At 48.6% G+C, this 26,757-nt stretch overlaps 1 protein-coding gene across 1 annotated transcript in view; it reads left to right on the forward strand.

Annotated features, from left to right (window-relative positions):
- The window catches only part of PPIH (peptidylprolyl isomerase H), a 204,824-nt gene that overhangs the window by 92,126 nt on the left and 85,941 nt on the right, over positions 1 to 26,757 (forward strand). The window contains exon 5 of the mRNA XM_078643042.1: positions 24,945 to 24,987. Coding sequence (XP_078499168.1) covers positions 24,945 to 24,987 — 43 coding nt within the window. The remainder of the gene's footprint in view (positions 1 to 24,944; positions 24,988 to 26,757) is intronic.

Consider the following 26,757-nt stretch of genomic DNA (forward strand, 5'->3'; position numbering starts at 1 on the left):
GGAAGCCAAGCTAAGAAATCTCCAGTGTGGCACATGATCAACAGACAGGAAATTAAAAACTCCTTCAGGTGGAAAACATTGTAGCGCTAATAAAAGCCAAGAACGAAGATCTGGAGGCATGCTCCCAAAGGAATAATCTGCGCATAATGGGAGTTGCAGAATCAAGAGCAGCCAGGAAAGTGGAACTCTGTCAAGGAAATGCTGGTATCATTGTGTGGGGCAGGAAACTTCCCTAAACAATTAATTGTTGAGAGAGCCACTGTTTGCTCACCCCAGCTCATGCTCCTTCGGGCACACCCACTAAACCCATATTAGCCCAACTGCTGAATTTCGGCTATTGAGACACAGCGCTATTGCAGGCCGGAGAGAAAAAGGACCTGCGAAAAAAATACTATGCCACAACTCATTCTGTCCAGACTTCACAATTGTGGTGCGGGAGGCTCCACAGACATTTTTGCCAGAGAAGAAATCTACAAGAGCTGAACTTCCCATATGGTATACTATACCTGGCCCACTTAAATTTACTTACTGTGGCAAATAGAAGATCTTCTCAGACCCACCACAGGCGAACACATTTCTGAAAGGTTTAAAACACACCCGCCGGCACATCACATATGATGAATAGTCGCTCTGATATTGACTCTGGGGAGGAATGATGGACATTGCTCCTCCTGCCGCAGAGACATTTTACTGGTGGCATTGTCGTGCATCGAACTGGATAAAGACTAGTAGCAAACTGACCATGTCATTACTATGTCCACTGTGTAGACGACGCACTAAGAATACCATAAAGTATTGCATAAGATGGGAGCATGTTCTGCTCCTTGCGATTGATCAGTTTGTATAATGCTTAACTTTCCAGGCTGGAATGTAGGCCAGCATATGAAGATCATCTGTTTGCTGACCCCACCCCATACATTTATAAATGTGTTGATCCTTTTACAGTGACTGCACTTCAATGCCATTATAAGTTGCAAGAGTCATAACCACTAGATTAACCACTAACCTTGGGTTCCAGATTAGCATGCTACCTGCTGTAAAGCACTTCAGCACCTCGTCAGGGGTCAAAAGCGCTACATAATTACAATTACAAAATATATAACTGTTATGTTACAAATCTCGCGAAGGCCATGGCTAACAGTCTAATACTGCTGCTAGCAATGCTGGTGCTACCAAATCAAGCTAGATTTGTCCTGAAGACGTCAACCATGCACAACCTTCAAACGATGTTCGCAGTATTAAACAAAATCGACCCAAGACTCAGGCTGGGGCAGTCCTATTGAATGCTGCAGAAGCATTTGACTCGCTTGACTGGAGCTATCTCATTGCCTCGTTTGGCCTCACAATAATGCCTCCCCCATTCTTAGCCCCAATTAAACTGCTTTACATGCTACCGACAGCCAGGTTGTGCGAGAATGAGGGGCTCGCGTCTCCACTTGACATAATGCAGGGAATGAGACAGGGCTGTCATCCGCACTATTTGCACTCGCTGTGGAGCCTTTATCAGTTATGCTTGGAGAGAATTATGCGCAACATGCTTTTCATTCCAGGGATAGGCCCCATAGGTATGCCGAAGACATAACTTTATACATTTTGAGATATGCGGATTAGCTTTGGCCCAATTCTTCAGACGTTTTAAAAATATGGCTGTCTAGTTGGCCTGTCCATTAACTGAAATAAATCAGCTATCATCTCACTAACATGTCCGATTACTAGATTAAACACCACATATCCTCTGGATTGGTGTGATGCTCTGATTAAGTATCTTTGAATATGGATTAGCCTAGTTATTGAGGAGATCCTGTCACTCAACTATGGTAGATTGATTGCCACTCTAGAGGACCAAATAATTAGATGGCTGAAGATCCTGCTGATGCCAAATTTCCCACAGGAGCCTGCCAGGCTTCAAGCTATGGAGATAGCTCTGGGTTATGCAACTCCCCAAAAACTTGTTACAGTGCAGTACAGTGAGGCACAAGCTGAAATACCTGTTTGGAACATTCCTGCCGGAGAGAGCTTGGAGATAGCCTTGGGTGCTCTCTTAACTGATGAGAATGGGAATACTGCTTTGTACAAACAGGGGAGCTCCTGCCTAGTAGTCGATTATGATTGATCTATTTTTTTTACATCAATAGAGTATACTGCAAGCCAGAAGCACCACATAGATATGGATTGAAAGGCATTTCTAGATGTGAACGCTGTGGTGCTCAGGCTGCTGTTTTCTTGCTCTTAGTTTGGAGCTATCTTCAGAGCCTTACGTTCTGAGGCAAAGTATTTGACGCCATCCAGCAAGTTACTGAGGTTCCCTTACCCACTTTTCCACTGGTAGCAATGCCGGGTTGGGTGAAGAAAATCCCATATGCTAACTGCAAATTTAGCATTGTTGCTCTACAGTTAGCCAAATTATTGATGATGAAGCAATGGGGATGTGGCCGTGCCGCGACAATAATAAAGAGGCTTACGGAGGTTACATGCTCTCACAATCAGCTTGACCTGTATAACTTACTGAAAGCTCAATCATCCCGCCCTAGATATATATGTGCTCTGTATCACTACTATTTGATGCAGGTTGTTGACACTGAACTACCTAAGCACCCAAAGAATTGAAGCACTGTTTAGAATCTCTTGGTTACTGGGACCTAATGTGTGATTCTGAAATGCGTTTAATATTGATAAGTTGTGTATGGGGTTCTTGATACGAACTGTACTAAACAACGAGATTAAGCTTGCTTTGAGGTCTGGGCTACTGTATTGTTTATTTTCCAAAGAAAACTAATAAAAACAATTGTAGGAGAGTAGGGTCTGCTATCCTATGGTCACCCCAAATTTTTGCTTTTTGCTTCACTGGTTTTCAACTTACTGAGGCTGTGGGACTGCTAATCAGACCCCCAGCCTGCTGTTCTCTCTCTAAATTAGTAATACATGTGCTATAGGTACATACCACAATTGGAAATGGACTCCTTGTCAGCCCCTGTACCATGCACTATAGGTGCTCAGGGCATAGGTGCCACCAAGGCCTACCAGGGGCTGCAGCATATCTTTTACCACCCCTGGCTGGTTCTTAAATTGACACAACTGGCTGATCACTCAGCTGGGGCAAGATGGGGTAATCACCTCTTGCTTAGATATAGTATACCTATATCTAAACCTATATCTGGACACATATAAACCTGTGAGCCACTCCTATGGAAGGCCTTATCAATCCTGGAGGCAGAGTGCGTGGTTTAATGTGAGATGGAGCTCTAGCATGAGCTGAGCCTGTCTGCAGCTGTCGGGAACAACTCCCTAAGCTGTTCCGGGATAATGCCATACCATATACTATTAAGTGCATTATAATCCTCGCGGTTATATGGCAACTTTGGTTTGGCTTTATCAAAACATGTTGTGTAAGGTGTCATACGATTTGGAATACTATCCCCTCGCCAGTCCTGGCGACGGGGATAGCATTCCACCCCTCTAGAGGGAGAAGACATGTTACTTTACTGAAATGCGGTTGATTTTTAAAAGAGCCTCAGATCCACAAAATGGATGCTTCTGCCACAGACACGGGTCTGACCTACTGCAGCTGACCGAAACTCAGCCAAGGAGGCCTGGACAAAGGGTTTCCTGTCGCAGGGAGGTGTCACACCACCCCAGACAGGAGATAGTGGATTGTAGCAGGGAGGTTTGAAAGAAACCAGACACTGCTTCGGGAGCACAAGGCGCTGCCCCTTGTATAATCCGGCCAAACTGGTTCTGGGGTCCACCAGCCCCCGTCCCAGCGCGGCCTGGATCAAAGGAAAGGGGTGTACCCACCCCCTTCCTGGGTCCCACTCATAGGAAGGGACCTAGCAGGTAATCCAGCCCCCTAGATAGGTATAAGAATGGGAGCAGTGCCAATGCACTTCAGATTATCCTGATGAAACATAAGAAACGAAACTCTGGACCCTTCGACATCCTACTCGACGTAGAAGACTGAAGAATCTCCCTTGTGGTCAAGGAGTGACCACCCTGTGCAAACAGGCACCATCCAGCACCTCGACGTCTGCTTTGTTGCAGTTCCCGCCGGAACTCGAGCAACAGAGATCGACGAGATCAAGCTTGCCTGCCTTCTTACAGCCCGATCCACAGTCCCTGCAGAGCTGAGACCCGTGGAGGCGACCGGAAGCTTGGGGCACGCCATCTTGAAAAGACCACGAGATGCTGACCGTGCAGCCCACGAGTGACCCTCGAAGCTGTACACCGGGGTTTGAGAAGCCCCAACCCTGAGCCACTCTTGCACCGAAGCTCACCACTCTACACTCGACGAGTGCTGCGTGGGGCCCTTCTGCTTTCTTTGGCTCAACGCGTTGGCCCGGTCACTTGCCAGCTGGCTTGTGGCCCCTGTGCCGGCGAAAACCTAAATACGACTTGTGATTCTGGTTGCTCCAGACTTACACCCGCTCCTCTGAAAAGGAGCACCCACTCTGACCCTCCTGGTCCGAGTGAGAAGCAATCTTCCAGTTCCGCATGGATTGCTCTTGCCAAGTGTTGGTTGCTCCAATCTTGAAGCCGACAGTGCCGACGGTGAGAGCCTACGTGGGACAGCTCGTGACCCGCTCCTGGACGTCGCAGATGCCCCAGAGCCCACGTGGCAGCGGAGAGAAGCTCCTCGACAACCACCTGATTGCGCCCGACATTGCCTGGTTCCGTCCTGGTTCCACCCTGGTCACTGCTGAGTGACCCAGACTCTGTCCCCTCTGCTTTCAGGTACTTTTCTACTCTGATCCACCCTTGGATCACACCGGACACTTCTCCTTCACATCGCCTGCAGCATCTTCAGCTTCAAGCACCCAGAACCTGAGTGACGAAACCAGACGCCACTTCGACCCTATGCACCCGCTTCCTGTGGGTGAGGTAACATTGCAACGGCGGTGTTCCCACACTGGTACACACCTCTAGGGTCTGTGTCTAAAGTTCTGTCCTTCTAGGTTCATCGGAAGTATCCTAAAACTCTGTTTGTGTAACTTTTACGCACCATTGACTTAACATTGGTGCATGCGTGTGCTTTAAGCACTGCACCCGAATCCCGCGGGCTTTTCCCGACTTCAGCATTGCTTGTCCCGACTGCTCCCAGCGATTCCCTAGGCCCTAGGCCTAACCACTGTTCGATTGGTATCTCTTATACCACTTTCTTAGTATATGGTCTGAGTGGTCCCCCGCCCTCATCCATAATTGTGCAACTTTGTATGTTATACTGTGCTTTTGATTTAACGCTTGTGCCCCTTTGTTCATAAAGAATACTGGGGATTATTTTTAGGAATAAATACATATATTTTTATAATATATACTTGTGTGGTGTCCTTTCATTTGATATTACAGGACTGTGATTGGTAAAACAGCTCGCTTAACACGACCTCTTGAGTTTAGCCTTTAAGGCTGCTTAGTCTATGCTACCATTAAGATAGTTTGTCTACAAGGTTGACTTACAACCAGACACCATAAGGGATAGTTTGGACTGATACAAGGTGGTTCCAGAATTGGAAACAGCATATATCAGGCCAACTTCTCACATTGGTGCGCAGCGGTGCGGATTTGAGCTTGCTGTTGTTTTACCATTGCAATCTTTTTATCAAATTGAAAGATCACATCAAGTACCTTAGGTACATATAAATCAAAAGCTTAGCATATTTAAGTTCTACTGAACTTAGTAGTTGTAGATTAAAGGGAGTAGCACACCCTGACTACAACTCACTAGCAAGGTACAGTGGGAAAACACTTAGTGTAGGTAAGTGCATCACTTACACCACACTAGAGTCATGTCTGGCACAGGTGAAGCTCCAAGCTCTCTGCCTGTGACAATTGACCTTACCAAGGCAACTTCCAGCTATGACAAACTTAGCCACAAAGACTTGTGTGCCTTGTGCATTGCAAGGGGGCTAAAAAGGGGCAGAAGTCCCACCAGTCCTACCCTGATAGCCATTCTGGAAAAGGATGACTTAGATAAGGCGAGTGCAGCTCCCTTAGACTTAGGGGATGGAGTGAAACCCCCTGAGAATGAGACCCCTCCAGAGGAGGAAGAAGAAGAGGAGGAAGAGGAGGAGGAGGACTCAGAATTAGAGGAACCTGAAGATCAGGATCAGAGGGGTAACCAGGTTGTAGTTGCCAGGCTTAACCAGGCCAACTTAGACCTACTTGGGAATGGAGAGGGCCAGCACCTCCCCATATCCCATAACATCATTCTCCCAGGCAACAGAAGAGTGAGATCTCCATCAGGAGACTCTCATATTTCTAGTGCCTCAAGAGAATCTCAGAGAGGAATGACTCCCTCTCAGAGGAAAGAGCATAAGGCAAGGATGAGGGCTGTCAAACTCCAGATAGAGAGGGAGGAGGTAGCCCTGGCTCAAGCTAGACTTGCTTTAGCAAGAGAACAGAAGTTGTGTGGCTTAGATGCCACTGGTGGCAGCATAATTCCTAGAGAGAAAGACAGGAGCTATGATAATAGAAACCTGACAAAAATGTGCCCCCCTACAAGGAAGGGGGTGACATCCACAAATGGATGACTGCTCTTGAGAGAGCCTGCATGGTACAGCAGGTTCCTCAGGATCAGTGGGCTGTAATTTTATGGTACTCCTTTTCTGAGAAAGGGAGGGATAGGCTCCTCACAGTTAGACCTGAGGATGCCAAAAACTACTCTGTCCTGAAGAGTGCTCTTATTGAAGGGTTTGGCCTAACCACTGAGCAATATAAATTCAACAACGGTTCTTTCAGGTATGTATACAATTGCTTCAAATCATGCGTATATCTTCAACAGTACTCAAAACATAACTTCATTACTTATTATGCTATTTAAATTATCATTAAAGTGCAAAACCAAACAAAGAAAAGGGTCAGAATGATTTAATTATTCCATTATTTTTCATCATTTCATCATTTTGTTTCTGACTGACACCTTCAGTATATGCATAAAACTTTTTACAAAATGCAAGGTACGGCGCAACAAATCAAAACAGTGTATCAAGTGACATAAAGTGATAATATTGTGACAATGTGACCAATATGTGATAATCTATTTACATGTGAATGGGAAATATTTAAGGCAAAAGGGAAAAAATTGGAAAGGGCCAACTCATGTTTTAATGAAACTCAAACCCAGCGCAATACATTGGCCAATTGTAATTGGGCATGGTAAACTGGTCCTTTAAGTAAATCTGTCGACGTTTCGACCCTATGGACACCTTATTTGTGGGTCTCTGATGGGTCTTCTTCAGGACGGGGGAGGGAAAGAAATAATGCGCCAGTTCTTCATGGAAAAGACATCCCAATATTCTACTTGGTGAGGGTGTCTTCTACGGTCTTCAATCTATTCTGGATATCCTGTTGTTTTAATCAGGCTTGTTGGTGGCTATTTTCCACATTCGTTTTCTCTTCTTTTTATACACCAATCAAAAGTTTAAGGAAATATCTCGATATGTTCATGGTAGTGGGACTTAGTTGCTGGTTGCCTTGGCTGTGCCCACCTAGCACTCAAAGTGAAGTTTCTACAGGGGTCCTGTGTCTTTCTTCAATGAGGGATTCTCTGGATGATGTCCACTCGGCTCTGCGGTGTCTAAGGGATACTGGGTTACCCCGTAAGAATTTTTCTCACTGAGCAATATAGGTTGTTGTTCAGAGACACCCAAAAAGCACAGACTCAGGACTGGACTGATTTTGTTGAATGTGCCACTAAGGCTTTGGAGGGTTGGCTGCAGGGAAGTAAAGTCTCAGACTATACAGGATTGTACAATCTTATAATGAGAGAGCAGATTCTTAATAACTGTCAGAACCAGCTGTTGCATCAATACCTTATTGACTCGGATCTGACCTCTCCCCAAGAATTGGGAAAGAAGGCAGACAAATGGGTCAGAACAAGGATTACGCAGAGACCCCAGAACCAAGGTGGTGACCAGAAGAAAACAGACCAGAAGGGTGGGAATCAGAAAGATAAAGAAAAGGACCAGAAGTCTTCAGGCCCCCAAACTAGTATTAAGGAGGGTGGTTCCCAAAATGGAAACAAGAAAAAGAAGAACGATGGCCCAAAGAAACCTTGGTGTAATACCTGCAAATCAGTTTCACACTGGGGCAGTGAATGCACCAAGAAAAATCCAGTCCCCACCACTGCAGCTCCTAAAGCACCTGCACCCCCTAGTACTGTTAGCAGTGGTGGTACACAACCAAAGGGTATAGTAGGGGTAACCTTGGGTACTGAGATGGAATCGGGCCTAGTCAGAGTCCCTACTCAGGCAGTTCTCCTATATGATGTGGACTTATCTTTGTCCACTACAGTGAGTCCCAGTAACCTGGGCAAATATAGGCAGACGCCTTTGATAAATGAGAAACTGGCTCAGGCCTACAGGGACACATGTGCCAGTGTCACTATGGTGACACCTGACTTTGTGGACCCTGGACAGATTGTACTAGGTGAAAGTTACCTAGTGACCAATGCAAGCAACTCCACTACTACACATAGTGTGGCTGTTGTGAACTTCTCCTGGGGAGGGGTAGATGGCCTAAAGAAAGTTGTTGTGAGTGCAGACCACCCAGTAGACTGTCTGTTAGGCAATGATCTTGAACGCTCAGTTTGGTCAGAAGTGGAGTACAGGACTCATGCAGAAATGCTAGGGATTTCAGCACATGTCCTTGCAGTGACAAGGACTCAGGCTAAGAAGTGCCTTCCTGAACCAGTGGTGGATCTTGGAACAATAGACCAACCACAACCCAAGAGAAGGAGCAAGAGGGTAAAGGCTGTGCCTTCCCCCTTGCCCCAGGTTGAGGATCAGATTTCACAGGAAACTGATTCTGCAATCCAAGAGGAGACTGTCTCTGAGGAACTTGAGCCTGACCAGGTTGAGTTTCTTGGGACAGGGGGACCCTCAAGGGCAGACCTGGGCAGGCCCAATTAGATTGCCCTTCACTTGAACCCCTCAGACAGCAAGTTGCTGCTGAGGCTGCAGGGAATGCTCAAGGTGCCCATAAAGTATATTGGGATGATGGACTCCTTTACTCAGAGGCTAGAGACCCCAAGCCTGGTACCACCAGGAGGTTGGTTATACCTTTGAAGTTTAGGGGTTTCCTTCTCACCTTGGCCCATGATATTCCCCTTGCAGGACACTTAGGCCAGAACAAGACTTGGGACAGGCTTGTTCCTCACTTTCACTGGCCTCATATGTCAGAAAATGTCAAGGAGTTTTGTCGCTCCTGTGTCACTTGCCAAGCCAGTGGTAAGTCAGGTGGCACAACAAAGGCCCCCCTCATACCACTACCTGTGGTAGGGGTACCCTTTGAAAGAGTTGGAATAGATATTGTGGGTCCCATGGATCCTCAAACAGCATCTGGGCACAGATGTATACTGGTGGTAGTGGATCATGCCACCAGGTACCCAGAGGCAATTCCCCTGAGGACCACCACAGCCCCTGTGGTGGCAAAAGCCCTCATTGCAGTTTTCTCAAGAGTGGGCTTTCCAAAGGATGTTCTTTCAGATAGAGGTACCAACTTCATGTCTGGATACTTAAAAGCAATGTGGAAGGAGTGTGGAGTAAACTACAAGTTTACCACACCCTATCACCCACAGTGCAATGGGCTTGTAGAGAGATTCAACAAGACCCTCAAGGGAATGATAAAAGGATTACCAGAGAAGCTTAGGCGGAAATGGGACATCCTTTTACCCTGCTTGCTCTTTGCTTACAGAGAGGTCCCACAGAAGGGGGTTGGCTACAGCCCTTTTGAACTTTTGTTTGGCCACCCTGTGAGGGGTCCACTATGTTTGGTGAAGGAAGGATGGGAGTTACCTCTCAAAAAGCCTAAGCTAGATGTTGTGGACTATGTACTTGGTTTCCGCTCCAGGATGGCTGAGTATATGGAGAGAGCATCCAAAAACCTGGAGGCCAGTAAGAATTACAGAAAGCTTGGCATGACCAAAATGCTGTTCTGGTTGAGTTCCAGCCAGGGCAGAAGGTGTGGGTGTTGGGGCCAGTGGCCCCAGCAGCACTCCAGGACAAATGGACTGGACCCTACCCTATTATTGAGAAAAAGGGAGAAGTCACCTATCTGGTTGACTTTGGAACCCCTAGGAGCCCCCACAGGGTGCTCCATGTAAATCGTTTGAAAGCATTTGTGGAAAGGGAGGACATGAGCTTGCTCATGGCCACAGATGGGGAACAGGAGGAAGAGAGTGACCCTCTCCCAGACCTGCTTTCCCAGAACCCTGATGATGGATCAGTTGATGGAGTAGCCTTGGCAGGCAGTCTCACTGACCAGCAACAGATGGACTGCAGACAGGTTTTGCAAGCCCACAGACACTTGTTTTCACTCACACCCAGTCAAACTAACTGGTGCACCCATGAGGTGGACACTGGTGACAGTCTGCCTGTGAAGAATAAGATCTACAGGCAACCTGACCATGTCAGGGATTGTATAAAGGCTGAGGTGCAAAAGATATTGGAGCTTGGAGTGATTGAGCCATCAGAGAGCCCATGGGCTAGCCCAGTGGTCCTTGTGCCAAAACCTCATACCCAAGATGGAAAGAGAGAAATTAGGTTTTGTGTGGACTACAGAGGTCTCAATGCTGTCACTAGGACAGATGCACATCCCATTCCAAGAACAGATGAGCTCATTGATAAATTGGCTTCTGCCAAGTTTCTGAGCACATTTGATTTGACAGCTGGCTACTGGCAGATCAGACTAGCTGAAGAGTCAAAAGCCAAGACAGCATTCTCTACCCCTAGTGGACATTATCAGTTTGTGGTAATGCCCTTTGGTTTGAAGAATGCACCTGCCACCTTCCAAAGGTTGGTGAATCAAGTCCTTGCTGGGCTGGATGACTTCTGTGCAGCATATCTAGATGATATTGCTGTCTTTAGCTCCACCTGGGAGGATCACCTGATCCACCTGAAGAAGGTTCTGGAGGCCCTGCAAAAGGCAGGCCTGACTATCAAGGCTACCAAGTGCCAGATAGGGCAGAGCAAGGTTGTGTACCTGGGCCACCTAGTAGGTGGGGGTCAGGTTCAGCCACTGGAGAGCAAGATCCAGACCATACAGAACTGGGCTCCTCCAACTACCCAGACACAAGTCAGAGCCTTCTTGGGCCTGACTGGGTATTACAGAAAATGTGTAAAGAACTATGGGTCCATTGTGACACCATTGAATGACTTGACATCCAAGAAGATGCCCAAAAAGGTTCAGTGGACAGTTAGCTGTCAAAAGGCATTGATGACCTGAAGAAGGCCATGTGCTCTGCACCTATCCTGAAGAATCCTGACTACTCCAAACAGTTCATTGTACAGACAGATGCTTCTGAGTTGGGGGTGGGAGCTGTGCTTTCACAACTTAATCAAGATGGTCAAGACCAACCCATTGCTTTTATTAGCAGAAGGCTGACCCCCAAGTAGAAACGTTGGTCAGCTATTGAGAGGGAGGCCTTTGCTGTGGTTTGGCCCTGAAGAAGTTGAGGCCATACTTGTTTGGAACTCACTTCCTAGTTCAGACAGACCATAAGCCCCTCTTGTGGCTAAATCAGAAGAAGGGTGAAAATCCCAAACTGCTCAGGTGGTCCATTTCCCTACAGGGGATGGACTTTACAGTGGAGCACCGCCCAGGGACTGACCATGGTAATGCAGATGGTCTCTCCAGGTACTTCCACTTAGAAAATGAAGACTTATCTGGTCAAGGTTAAGTTTAATGTCCCTGCGTTTGGGGGGGGGGGGTTGTGTAGGAGAGTAGGGTCTGCTATCCTATGGTCACCCCAAATTTTTGCTTTTTGCTTCACTGGTTTTCGACTTACTGAGGCTGTGGGCCTGCTAATCAGACCCCCAGCCTGCTGCTTTCTCTCTAAATTAGTAATACATGTGCTATAGGTACATACCACAATTGGAAATGGACTCCCTGTCAGCCCCTGTACCATGCACTATAGGTGCTCAGGGCATAGGTGCCACCAGGCCTACCAGGGGCTGCAGCATATCTTTTGCCACCCCTGGCTGGTTCTTAAATTGACACAACTGGCTGATCACTCAGCTGGGGCAAGATGGGGTAATCACTCTTGCTTAGATATAGTATACATATATCTCAACCTATATCTGGACACATATAAACCTGTGAGCCACTCCTATGGAAGGCCTTATCAATCCTGGAGGCAGAGTGCGTGGTTTAATGTGAGATGGAGCTCTAGCATGAGCTGAGCCTGTCTGCAGCTGTCGGGAACAACTCCCTAAGCTGTTCCGGGATAATGCCATACCATATACTATTAAGTGCATTATAATCCTCGCGGTTATATGGCAACTTTGGTTTGGCTTTATCAAAACATGTTGTGTAAGGTGTCATACGATTTGGAATACTATCCCCTCGCCAGTCCTGGCGACGGGGATAGCATTCCACCCCTCTAGAGGGAGAAGACATGTTACTTTACTGAAATGCGGTTGATTTTTAAAAGAGCCTCAGATCCACAAAATGGATTCTTCTGCCACAGACACGGGTCTGACCTCCTGCAGCTGACCGAAACTCAGCCAAGGAGGCCTGGACAAAGGGTTTCCTGTCGCAGGGAGGTGTCACACCCCCCCCAGACAGGAGATAGTGGATTGTAGCAGGGAGATTTGAAAGAAACCAGACACTGCTTGGGGAGCACAAGGCTGCCCCTTGCATAATCCGGCCAAACCGGTTCTGGGGCCCACCAGCCCCGTCCCAGCGCGGCCTGGATCAAAGGAAAGGGGTGTACCCACCCCCTTCCTGGGTCCCACCCATAGGAGGGGACCTTTATTTATTTTATTTTATAATAAAGCAGGTAATCCAGCCCCCTAGATTGGTATAAGAATGGGAGCAGTGCCAATGCACTTCAGATTATCCTGATGAAACATAAGAAACGAAACTCTGGACCCTTCGACATCCTACTCGACGTAGAAGACTGAAGAATCTCCCTTGTGGTCAAGGAGTGACCACCCTGTGCAAACAGGCACCATCCAGCACCTCGACGTCTGCTTTGTTGCAGTTCCCACCGGAACTCGAGCGACAGAGATCGACGAGATCAAGCTTGCCTGCCTTCTTACAGCCCGATCCACAGTCCCTGCAGAGCTGAGACCCGTGGAGGCGACCGGAAGCGTGGGGCACGCCATCTTGAAAAGACCACGAGACGCTGACCGTGCAGCCCACGAGTGACCCTCGAAGCTGTGCACCGGGGTTTGAGAAGCCCCAACCCTGAGCCACTCTTGCACCGAAGCTCACCCCTCTACACTCGACGAGTGCTGCGTGGGGCCCTTCTGCTTTCTTTGGCTCAACGCGTTGGCCCGGTCACTTGCCAGCTGGCTTGTGGCCCCTGTGCCGGCGAAAACCTAAATACGACTTGTGATTCTGGTTGCTCCAGACTTACACCCGCTCCTCTGAAAAGGAGCACCCACTCTGACCCTCCTGGTCCGAGTGAGAAGCAATCTTCCAGTTCCGCGTGGATTGATCTTGCCAAGTGTTGGTTGCTCCAATCTTGAAGCCGACAGTGCCGACGGTGAGAGCCTACGTGGGACAGCTCGTGACCCGCTCCTGGACGTCGCAGATGCCCCAGAGCCCACGTGGCAGCGGAGAGAAGCTCCTCGACAACCACCTGATTGCGCCTGACATTTCCTGGTTCCATCCTGGTTCCACCCTGGTCACTGCTGAGTGACCCAGACTCTGTCCCCTCTGCTTTCAGGTACTTTTCTACTCTGATCCACCCTTGGATCACACCGGACACTTCTCCTTCACATCGCCTGCAGCATCTTCAGCTTCAAGCACCCAGAACCTGCGTGACGAAACCCGACGCCACTTCGACCCTATGCACCCGCTTCCTGTGGGTGAGGTTGAGGAAAAAAGGTCAGGCAGATCAGGTCGATTACCCCTTTCAAGGTTTGCCCGGCGTTAGCCGCCTCTCACCCAACTCACGGTTACCAAATAAAGAGGCAGGCGCTGGAGACTGGAAGGCAGGAAACAGAAGTTTTATTCCGACGGAGCAGAACACGTCAAATCAGACAACAGGGTATCTTCTCGAGGTGCTCTAACCGCATCTCTGAGGCCTGGCCTCTTATACACAGGTTTATGGCTTTATTACATTTATGACATCCGTGGTATTGCTTTGAAGTTCAAAAAGGCATCTTTGGAATCCCCGGTTCAGGCCCGTTCTCACACATATCTACAGTAGAGGTCCCCACCCAAATCTCAGCATGATGGCTATCGCGCAGCTGGACATTCCGCTGGGAACAGGAATGTGGGCGATCGGTCGGATCTAGGGGTGTGAAGGCATTGATTAATCCCCGCTCCTATGATGTGGGGCGAGGTCCTACTGTAGGGGGCAATACACTGCATCTGTTGAGCTAGTTGATGGCCTGGGGTCAGGCCGGACAATCGGGCAGGGAGGAAGAGGTTATCAAAAGGGCCTGTTCTATGAATGAGATGAAAGAGTGAGGGGGGTTCAGCACGGGATGTGGCTCGGAGACAGGGTCGCGCTGGAGGTGCGTTTATGACCCAAGCAGGAGAGACCGGGGGCTGTCGGGGATGCTTGCGAGGCTGGGGAGTGAGGGGGAGAGAGAGACGCTGGCTATCTGGAGAGGGCAGAGAGGCCATGGCAATCAAAATGGTTGCCGCTTCGCGCACGTATGGATCTGAAAAGGACAAGATGGCGCCGATAATGTTTACGCCACAATCCAGATTTTAACAGTCCTCCCTTTTCAACATATCTAGCCAGCTTGTCAATTTATGTCTATCCCCATTATATTACGTGTTTCGATATCATACAAAGCTTTCGTACGTTCAGCTTCGAAATTCGGAGTCTTAGGGCACATGCAGTTAGTAATGAGTGAACACAAAGGTGGCAAGCGTTGAATACCTAGGCAACACCCACACAGTACCACGACCGGTATCAATATAAATGTAAACAACCTCCATCCCCAGTCCTTCAAAGTACCCCAAAACCAGCTCCCAAGCGACCATCCTTCTTGCTCCTGGTGAACCTCTGAGGAAAGTCTGTGGAGGTGCTCGATTGCTTTGTAGACTGAGGGCGAGTTATCTGGCACGTAGGTGCAACAGCTGGATCCGATGATGCGGCATGCTCCTCCACGGTCAGCTAGAACCACATCTAGAACAAGGCGGTTCTGAAGAGCCACCAGGCGGACTGCCTGAAGCTCGGCCGTATTGTTAGTGAGGATGCCGGCCGTGATGTTCATGGTCGTTTCTACTGCCTGGGTCAGGTGTCGGATGGCGCGGCTGTTTGCCATTGGGCCCCACAGAGGAACAAGTCCCTTCACTGCATCCAGGAACTGTGCTCCGGTGGAGTCGGCTTGTTCAATGTCTCTTGCGCGCTTCTGCCGGTGATGGTTTGCTGGGGCCACGTACGTTGGAGGGAGAATGAAGGTGATGTAGCAAGTACCCCCCCAACCTTTTGGGAGCCAAGTGTAAGCTTTGGTGCCACAAACAAAGTACATATTCGGAGAAGCAACAAAGGAGGGGGGATCAACTGAGTCCAATGTTCTGGTGATGTGGCAGGAACTGTGACCCACCAGCTGTGTTCCCAGGCCTTCGAGGCACACGAGGCCCGTGACATTGATAACAGACAGAGCCACAGTCAGAGTGGCAGCAGTTCGTTTCCGTAGGTAGGAGAAGGTGGGTCTGGCTGGATTATGGAACACCTGCATTTCAACTCGTTCCTTGGCAGGGATGTCCATATGGAAGGAGGAACCAGAGGTCAAAGGACAAAAGGGAGCAGATGTCCTCCCGGTTTTGTTCAGCCAGAACCCATGGTAAAAGTGTGACACTGTTTGAACAGAAGTGGCGTTGTCCTTGTAGCTCTCTTGCAGGAGGATCAACCAGGCAAGGCAGGAGCCATGAACTGAGAAAGGGGAAGGGATGAAAGGGATGGAGTGTCCGGTGGCATGCGGGAGCAACCCGCAGATCCAGCAGTTTGTGGCGTTGGCGGCAAGGTTGTGTTGGTGCAACAGTTGCACGAAGGAATTGTTCCAGAACTCCTTACGCCTTTCTCGGAGCTGAGGCGAAAGGGAGATCAGGTGATGCTCTTTCATAGTGGTTGGCTGTGCAGTGGTCAGCAATATCTGATGAGCGGGTGCGCTCTCTTCCACGATCCAGAAGGAAGTCATGAGGAGGAGGCAAAAGAGGAGGACAATGAAAAGGGCAATTGTCTTTGATTTGTGCATACTGTCAGTCTTTGGGTTCCTGTAGTGGGTATTTCCGGTTGCTCCCATCATTTTCTTATCTGGCGCTTCCATCATCTTCTTATCTGGCGCTTCCATCATCTTCGAGGTGCTCGGTAGTGGGCAGAACCGCAGACTTCGTTTAGCTTCTCTCCGGGTAACCCTTGGTGGTGTTTAGGCTACCGTTCTGAGATTCAAGTTAGTCCGTGGTCTGCTTAGCCGAAGCTCCCTCCTTTCGACGCAGGAAATACCCTTCCCTGGATGGCACAGTGGGATCAGTGAATTTTGCAAGTTCGAGTGCCTCGGTATCAGGATAGCAGTTCAGTGATGGCCGGTCTTTGTTCAGGAGCTCTTCTTGGGTGCTGACGTTTTCTGTCGTGGCCAGGGTCGAGGAGACCTTCTTACAGAGGTGTGCGTGCAGCCAGTGTCGTTTCCCCTCCACTCGAAGAGCCGTCCGGGTGGTGATCAGTACTTGCCAGGGGCCCGTCCACCGGGGTTCCAGACTCTTTGCCCGTTGGAAATTTCGGATCAGCACATAATCCCCCGGTTGGATATCGTGACCCGGACCCCTGGAAGCATCGGGGATGGCCTGCTGCACCTGCTGATGAATGACAGACAACGTTTTAGTCAATTTGCACAAGTAATCAGACAGTAGGACATCCGGGACGTCGTGAATGGAGGTCGGTTTAGGGGCAGTCCAGAGGTTCATCGGTCGCCCAAATACAACCTCGTAGGGGGTCAAATGGTGCTTAGTGGGAGTGGAGCGCATCGATAGCAATGCCAGCGGGAGGGCATCTGGCCATTTAAGTCCTGTGGTGGCCACTATCTTCGACCGTTTTAGTTTCAGTGTGGCGTTGTGTCGCTCAACTAAGCCAGCAGATTGGGGGTGAAAGACTGCATGAAACCTCTGTTTTACACCCAACCCTTTCAAGATTAGTTGGATAACTTCAGCTATGAAGTGGGGGCCGTTGTCGCTCCATAGAATTCGACAAAGACCGTAGCGAGGGAAAAACTCTTTCAGTAGTACCTTGGCAGTGGTCATGGCAGTGTTATCACAGGTTGGATAGGCTTCTACCCATTTGCTGAAGGCACACACAATGACTAATACATACTTCAGACTTTGGCATCTTTCTAGTTGGATGTAGTCCATCTGGAGGACCTCAAAGGGATGGTCGGGGACCCCAAACCCTCCCCGGGGTACCACAGTTCCTTTCCCAGGGTTGTGTTGCAGGCAGATAAGGCATTGCTGGACCAGGCGTCTGGCTGAGTCGGGGATTTTGTCGTTGTGCCAGATCTTGGAGATGAGTTCGATCATGGGGGCAGATCCTATGTGTGCGGGGGAGTGTGCCATAGTCAGTATGGGAATCAGGTACGAGTCAGGCAGCAACCATTTGTTTGTGTCTTTTGTCCGCCAGCAGCCTTCATCGTCTTTTAAGCCTACCCGTGCCCACTCCTTCAGTTCGTGAGGTGTGCTGGCCGACTGGATGTCCCTAATCGTTTCCCTAGCGTCAGTCCATTTTTCTGCTTGTGACCTGGTCACATACATGCGTGTCGTCGTCCTATTCTCAGCTGTGGTTCGGGCAGTGATGTCGGCCAGTGCGTTTCCCTGTCCGACTAAGTCTGTCACCTTCTTGTGTGCCTGGCATTTGATTACGGCTAATCGTTTGGGGAGGAGAACTGCTTCAATCAGGGCGGAGACTAGATCTCCGTGGAGGATGGGCGTGCCGTGGGACTTCAGGAATCCCCTTTCTCTCCACAAGAGTCCAAAATGGTGAACCACTCCGAAGGCGTACTGGCTGTCCGTGTAAATGTTTGCCGTGGTCCCTGTCGCTATAATACATGCTCGTGTGAGGGCAATCAGTTCTGCCGCCTGTGCGGATCGTTGTGTGATGCGGGCTGTCTCAATTACTGTTCGGGCTGTCGTTACTGAATAGGCAGCTGTGGTGGTGCCGTCGGAGAGTTTGATGCAAGAGCCGTCTACCCATAGCTCTCCGTCAGGGTCTGTGAAGGCGGTGTCTCGGAGGTCAACTCTACTCCTAGTCTGTTCGTCTGTGAGGGTCACACAGTCATGTATAGGGGGGACATTTGGGTCGTTTTCGGGCAGAGGCAACAAGGTGGCTGGGTTCAGTGTGGTGCATCTTTTCAGCGTGATGTGGGGTGCAAGCAGAGTCAGTTTGTATCCAGTCAGTCGTGCGCTAGTCAGGTGTTGCGTCTTAGTCTGGTTCAGGAGGGTGTCAACAGCATGGGGCACTAATACAGTGAGGGAATTCGATAGTACGATCCCCTCACTTTGTCGGATAGAGACAGCAGCGGCAGCTACGGCTCGCAGGCAGGCAAGGCTCTCGCTACGGGGTCAAGGGTGGCAGAGAAATAGGCACATGGTCGTTGCTTGGGGCCAATAGCTTGAGTCAGGACAGACAAAGCGCACCCCTCCCTTTCGTGAGTGTAGAGAGAGAAGGGCTTGGTGTAATCGGGGGTTCCTAGGACTGTTGCAGAACAAAGGGCGTCTCGAAGTTCTTTGAAGGAAGATTGGCATTCGGGGGTCCAAGGGAGTGGGAAGGGGACATCTTTGGCTAGTAGGGAAAGTAGTGGCTTTACAATGAGGCTGAAATTTGGCAACCACTGCCGGCAGAAGGAGGTGAGGCCTACCAGGGAGCGGACTTGTTTCTGGGTCTTTGGGACAGGGGTTTCTAGAATGGCCTGAATTCGATCGGGTGTAAGCTTTCTCCCGTCTTTGGACAAGAGGTGGCCTAGGTAGGTGACCTGGGGTTGGCAGAATTGCAACTTTCTCTTGGAGACCTTGTGGCCATTTTCCGCAAGGAAGTGCAAGAGTTGGATGGTGGCTGTGACTGCAAGTGGAGTGGTGTCGGCCGCCAAAAGGATGTCATCGACGTACTGTATCAACACCACTCCCTCCGGTAGCTGAACGGCGTCCAACTGTCTCTTGAGGGCCTGGCTATAGATGCTGGGACTTTCTGTGTAACCTTGGGGAGCTCTACAAAATCTATATGAGCGGGATTTTAACGTGAAGCCGAAAAGGTAGCGGCTGTCTGGGTGGATGGGGATGGAGAAGAAAGCGTTCTTGAGGTCTATTACAGTGAAGGTGGTGGCTGTGGAAGGAATCAGGGTCAGAATGGTGGCGATATCTGAGACTACAGGGTACTGAGGTACAACTACCTTGTTGACCTCTCGAAGGTCAATGATGAAGCGGTACGCTTTCTCATCTCCCTCGCCCTGCTTCTTCACAATGGGTAGGATAGGGCTGTTGCAAATATTGCTGACTACTTCCTCTACCACTCCTGCCTCTACCAGGGACTGGATTATCATTACCAATGCCTTCTCACCTTCGGGCGATATCCGATACTGTGGGAGTTTTGGGAGTATCGCATCTTGGCGAACATTTATGTGCACGGGGTCGATCATCATTCGTCCTACGTCAGCGTCAGTTTTAGCCCACAGATACAGAGGTAGAGAGTCAAGTAAGGATGCGTCAGCGTCAGAGATGGAGAACATGTGTCGTGCGGGATGAGGTCTGAGCAAAGTCGGGTTATCGTACAGAATGACTCGAACTCCGTCCTGTAAACACCTGATAGTAGCTCGGAAATGCTTCAGTAAGTCAAGTCCCATAATGGCATCGGGGGTGTTGGAGGAAAGCAGAAACGTCGTGTCAGTAGGGTTACTGTCCAAGTCGAAGGAAACCGGTGCGGATAAGGGGTTAGTGGAGGGCGTTCCATCAAATCCTATTGATGTTATGCGTGAGCCAGACAAGGGTGCCCTTGGAATCAGTCGTTTAGATAACGCACTACGTGTCGCGCCAGTGTCTACCAGAAATGGAGACTTCGTACCTAGGACCTTAGCGGTGACATAAGGACCTTGCTGGTCAACATAGAGCTCGACTGGATCCCTCCCTTGCCCTAGGCAGTCCTATGCCCAGTCGCGGGCATCGTCACAGTCAGTCTGCTGGCATTGGTTCTGTCGGGGGTGGTCAAAAGTGTTCGGTCTGCCTGATCTGTCATTTCTGGCGTCGTTTGTGTGTCCTCGTCCCTGTCCTCTATTTTTCGGCCCACCCGCTACGTCTTTTGCGTCCCTATTTTTGTACATTTCTAGCAGGACCGGGCACTGGGACTTCCAATGCCCATATCCTTTGCAAAACGCACACTGGTTCTCATCGAGGTCTGTTCGTGGAGCGCCGGGTGCGGGTGTGTGGTCTCTTGGGGGTGGATTTCTAGGAGCATTTGACTGGTAGTTTCCTCTATACTGTTTGCTTCCTGTCGTCACTCCTTGCAATTGAGCAATCATCACTCGTTCTTTCAAGTCCTTTTTCTTTTTCTCAGTCGCCCTATCGTTCTCGTTCTTTTGCCGTTCGTAGTATTGAGCCATCTGAAGGATAGCCGCGGGTTTGGAGGCAGCCCAACTACTTTCACTAGTCTGCAGTTTTTGCGAGACTTCTGGTGTCAGGCCTTTTACGAAGTTCTGGACGAACAAGTGATGTCCGGTCGCAGAGGTCATGCCCTGGCCACTGTAATCGGAGAACACCGTTTCGAACCGGGAGAAATATTCTGAGGCGTCTTCCTGTGGTTTCTGGCAGCAAGCCGTTACTATTGACCAGTCCACCTTCTTTTCTGGTACTATGGTTTTCAGTTTTAGTACTATTTTGTCTGGTAGGTCTAGAATCGATTTCAAGGGTTTCTGTCCGGGCTCTCGCTGTTTGTCTATGCCATCGAGTTGTGACCAGGTATGTCCGAACAGCTCAAGGTGGTCGACTTTCCGGATTTGCTTCCACACATCAGCTGGCAGACATAGCCCGAAAAACAAGTCGATGTCCGCTAGGGTCATAATCGTCGAACCCAAGGCGGTACCTAATTCTGTGCAGAAGGCAGTGGGGTTCTTTCGTAGATCGGGCAAGGACTTTCGGAAAGTCAGGATGTCTTGCCGATCCCAGGGTTGGTAGACCCAGTTGTACACTACCCTCCCTCTCGCATCTTGGTGGTTAATATCGTCGTGTGTTCCCTGTCCTCGTGAGGGGACCCAATAAGGTGCTGCTTCTCTTATTGGCATCATGGTGTCAGTTCTCTCGGTTTGAGGTTCAGTCGCTACAGGGGTCGTGGTGTCGGCTTCTAATCTTTGTTCAGTGAGGTGGCGGAAGACTTCAAGCGTGCGCGAGAAGAGGTCCGTCACATCACCCTCGCCCTGCTCTCCAATGTCGACTTTTCTATACAGAGTCGTTAGGCTTTCAGGACCTTTGTTACGATACCGGTCTTCATAGGCGTTAAGGGTGTGATAACAGAAACGTGCAACAAAGTGTCGTTTGTGGTTATCAGCATATGTATTGCATATATCTGTCACGTAATCTTCGTTTTCTTTCCGCTCTACTAGCGTCTTTACGATCTTATCAATCCCTGCTCGTTCATCCTTACTCAATCGATTGAGCCTAGCAGAGTCTTTCTTCTCAGTTTCGGGCTCATCTAATGTTGCTGCTTGCGCTGCGCTGAGTACAAGGGGCTCGGCCGGCGCGGAGGCCGTGAGGACCGAGGCTCTGGCACTGCTCTCATCTGTGCTAGGGGGTTGCGTGCGTTGCACTAGAGGTTGGGAAGGGGCGTATGGAGGGGGCATGTAGATGATCGGGGGACCTAGCAGTAGATCATCGTTCGCTCGCTGCTTCGAAGGTAGCTCAGGGTAAAGCGTAGAGGGTGTTCTAACGGGACATTGGCTCGATGTCTCGGATTCTTGCTTCAGTTTAGCTCCCTCTCTTTCCTTTATCTCTTCTTTCAACTTGCTCGCGGCTAAATGAGCTGCTTTTCGTAATTCTTTCTCTAGTCTGACTTTGTTTCTTTTCTTTCGTTGTTCCGTCTCCTTGCGCCACATGCCGAAACTATCAAGCATAGTGGGCGTTGTTTTATTGTTACAAAGTGCTGTTTCCATCACGCTTATTTTTGCGTCATCGAAGGATCCTATCAGTGGCCACTGACTTTCCTGATCCTTTTTAGTATATTTATGCCATAACTTACTATAAGCTACGGCGACTAGTCCATATTTAAAAACATATCCTTATTAGGGGTGCCCTCCAGAGGAGCCGGATGATCCACCTCTAATAAGCGGTCCGGGCTGAACCAACTACTGAACAATGGGGAGAAGATAGGCATGACGGGTTACAATGGGGACAAAAGTCTGCACTACCTATCCTTTCACTGCTTACAAAGACTAGACAGAATATCTCTATTCCACGTTATTTGTAAGCAGAGAATACCTCCAAAGAACCAATATCGAACAATTAATGTCCGTTCAATCAAACAATCAGTGGCGAGAAAGAAATAGGCACGACGGGTTACAACGGGGGCAAAAGCCTGCGTTACCTATTCTTCACTATCTGCAAAGGAGGACAGAATACTTTTATCCTTCCCCGTTTGTAGACAGAGAATTCTCGAGAAAACAATCCTCGAACAAACAATGTTCGGGCAAACAATCAATCAGTGGGGGAGAAAGATAGGCACGACGGATTACAACGGGGGCAAAAGCCTGCGTTACCTACCCTTCACTACCTGCAAAGGAAGAGAGAATACTTTCTATTCCTCTCCGTTTGCAGACAGAGAATCTCCAAGAGAACCAACAATTCGGAGAGTAATACTAGTATTTTCAAATCAATCAATCAAATATTTCACAGTTTGTCGTGTTACACGACCTTACCCGGACCGCATGGACAGTTTCCTGTCTTCCGATTCCAGCGCCCGATCGTCCTCTATCTTCTGTCGTGGCACTCCTGCTGGTTCCCAGTCAGGACCGTAGATCACTCGAGAGAGGTCTGCTCGGAACGAGTGAAGTTCGGATGATCTGCTGCCAGACGAGGGTCTATCGGGCAGGTGCACTTCCCGATCGTTGCAGTCGTTCACTCCGTCGTCAGGACCTCTCCCACTGGATCCACGTGTCGCTGATGGGCCCCACGTTTGGGACGCCAATTGAGGAAAAAGGGTCAGGCAGATCAGGTCGATTACCCCTTTCAAGGTTTGCCCGGCGTTAGCCGCCTCTCACCCAACTCACGGTTACCAAATAAAGAGGCAGGCGCTGGAGACTGGAAGGCAGGAAACAGAAGTTTTATTCCGACGGAGCAGAACACGTCAAGTCAGACAACAGGGTATCTTCTCGAGGTGCTCTAACCGCATCTCTGAGGCCTGGCCTCTTATACACAGGTTTATGGCTTTGTTACATTTATGACATCCGTGGTATTGCTTTGAAGTTCAAAAAGGCGTCTTTGGAATCCCCGGTTCAGGCCCGTTCTCACACATATCTACAGTAGAGGTCCCCACCCAAATCTCAGCATGATGGCTATCGCGCAGCTGGACATTCCGCTGGGAACAGGAATGTGGGCGATCAGTCGGATCTAGGGGTGTGAAGGCATTGATTAATCCCCGCTCCTTTGATGTGGGGCGAGGTCCTACTGTAGGGGGCAATAAACTGCATCTGTTGAGCTAGTTGATGGCCTGGGGTCAGGCCGGACAATCGGGCAGGGAGGAAGAGGTTATCAAAAGGGCCTGTTCTATGAATGAGATGAAAGAGTGAGGGGGGTTCAGCACGGGATGTGGCTCGGAGACAGGGTCGCGCTGGATGTGCGTTTATGCCCCAAGCAGAAAAGACCGGGGGCTGTCGGGGATGCTTGCGAGGCTGGGGAGTGAGGGGGAGAGAGAGACGCTGGCTATCGGGAGTGGGCAGAGAGGCCATGGCAATCAAAATGGTTGCCGCTTACGCGCACGTATGGATCTGAAAAGGACAAGATGGCGCCGATAATGTTTACGCCACAATCCAGATTTTAACAGAGGTAACATTGCAACGCCGGTGTTCCCACACTGGTACACACCTCTAGAGTCTGTGTCTAAAGTTTTGTCCTTCTAGGTTCATCGGAAGTATCCTAAAACTCTGTTTGTGTAACTTTTACGCACCATTGACTTAACATTGGTGCATGCGTGTGCTTTAAGCACTGCACCCGAATCCACGGGCTTTTCCCGACTTCAGCATTGCTTGTCCCGACTGCTCCCAGCGATTCCCTAGGCCCTAGGCCTAACCACTGTTCGATTGGTATCTCTTATACCACTTTATTAGTATATGCGCTGAGTGGCCCCCGCCCTCATCCATAATTGTGCAACTTTGTATGTTATACTGTGCTTTTGATTTAACGCTTGTGCCCCTTTGTTCATAAAGAATACTGGGGATTATTTTTAGGAATAAATACATATATTTTTATAATATATACTTGTGTGGTGTCCTTTCATTTGATATTACAGGACTGTGATTGGTAAAACAGCTCGCTTAACACGACCTCTTGAGTTTAGCCTTTAAGGCTGCTTAGTCTATACTACCATTAAGATAGTTTGTCTACAAGGTTGACTTACAACCAGACACCATAAGGGATAGTTTGGACTGATACAAGGTGGTTCCAGAATTGGAAACATCATATCAGGCCAACTTCTCATAACAATTAAAAAAAAAAAAAGCTTAATAAATGTTTGCTATTTGCTAGAGCTCATGTGTCCTCCTCATTGTCATCTGTGCTGCATTTGTGAGTCTCTCATTCCTAGCCCTGGTTTTTGATATGTGGTTTGGTCAGAACATTTTTGACACTTACACCTTTACACGTTTTGCATTCAAACAGAGACAGTAAATGAAACATTTTAATTATGGACTTGATTAGTAGCCAGTTTGCCTAATTGCATATTATATTGTCACAGACAAAGTTTTTTTTCTTGTTTCAGTGCTTTAATTGTAGAGTATATTTGTGTTGACAATATTTTCCATTTCTTTCAGAGTCATAAAGGATTTCATGATTCAAGGAGGGGACTTTGTAAATGTAGGTGTTGATACGCTGTTCTTTAAAAAATAGCTGTTGAACCTTCAAAAACTCGAAATGACATGTAAGGACATACTCTTGCATTCCGCTCGCCTAAATCGCTACTCATAGAACATCCCTCTTTGCATGATAGCCACCAAAAGCAGCCATTCACACCTGAAGTCTTTGGTCCTTTAACACGGTTTAAGCGTGAGAGCTATGCACAGTCCTGCGGCTGCCCTGCCATTAGCATGTCCACCTTGTTTATACTCCTGGCTATTTGTCAATTTGGACATAGTGTCCTGTCTTATGTGCTTCTTTAGAATTGTTCTGCTTATTTTGTCGTCTTTGTGACAGTACAGTCCTTGGTCTTTCCACAGACGTCATGCTTCTTCTGCAAGGTCAACAGCTTCAAATAATACATGCAATGCCTTGCACCCTACTTGAAGGCTTCAGACATATCTTGAAGTTCATTGGGTCTAAAACCCCATACACCATTATGTGTGATTCTCTATCAGAGGGAGGGATCATAAGGGGGAGCGATTGTGAATCAACTGCACCATTTCTTCGTCACCTTCACATTTTCTTCCACATAACCAGGCATTGTGCAGGAATCTTTCTCTCAGGGACCAGTTTTTTTTACAGTCCAGTATATTTTTTACAGCCAGTCAGCTTGGAAATGGAGTGCACTGTGGGTTAGCTTCAGCTTACTTTTGCTACATTCACACCATAAGTGACCCGAAGGTGCTTGGTAATCCTCACTCCAAGCTCATTCCTAAAGTTTCAACTGTCCTTGCATTGGCCTATGACTAGAGGAGCTTGGTAAGGCTAACTCTAGAGTTTGCCCTGATATTATTTCAAACCTAAACATCAGTTGCTAAAATGTTGATGGGATTTCATTTTTTCTAAACCAAAGACAAGAAAATGATGATCAAAGCATGCTGGACATGTGAAACACGGTTCCACGGTCTCAGCCCCAGTAGAGTACCAGTGCACAAATAGTGTCATCAATACTGAACATGCTAGACCCATAGAATACTGGTATCAACTCTACAAGGAGAGGATGTTAGGTTCTTCTGGAGCCAGCATCAAAAACAAGGCCACACCTTTGGTGTTATTTTGGATACCACCCTGCAGCCACTCTTGTTCTTAGTGCGGCGGTCCAGTAAGCTTTCCAGGGTTTCCATTCAAATATATTTTCATTAGGTGCAGCCCACACTGATATCTCTTCAGGGAAGCCATAAGACCTTTTCCAGCCCCTTTGGAAGGGGGCATTACTTGGGAAGAAGGGTCCTGTCGTCTGAGAAATAAAGGAACACCCCTTGGTGAACATTTGAACCACATCACACATCCACTAGAGCTTCTATCAGCTCTTCCCTAGCAGTGTCAGCATCTCTTAGTACCAGGATGTCTGTGAGAGTCATGTTTTTTGCAGACACTACCTTTCTCCATGTTCCTTTGAATATTGCCCCACCTAAGCAACCTGATGGCTTACATTGAAAGCACAAGATGGTCACATATTTCCTATTAAGTTGTTTCTTGATCATGTTCTGTGTGTTGAATAAAATGGACAGTGGCCACCAATGCCATTGCTTCAGTTTTTCATTTGTAGGATGTTGATAGCGTTTTGATCAGACTGTTTATGAGTCAAGCCTGCTACTTTATCTACACCCCCTAAGAAATAGGTTTTAATGGGAAAATGCTCTTTCATACAAGAAGGCTTTTAGTAAATCTAAACTTCGAAAATGTACAATATTGGGATTAAACCTAAACCATCATGTCAGTAAGCAG

This window comes from Lissotriton helveticus, chromosome 5_1 (genome assembly GCF_964261635.1).
Source record: "Lissotriton helveticus chromosome 5_1, aLisHel1.1, whole genome shotgun sequence".
Classification (NCBI taxonomy): domain Eukaryota; kingdom Metazoa; phylum Chordata; class Amphibia; order Caudata; family Salamandridae; genus Lissotriton; species Lissotriton helveticus.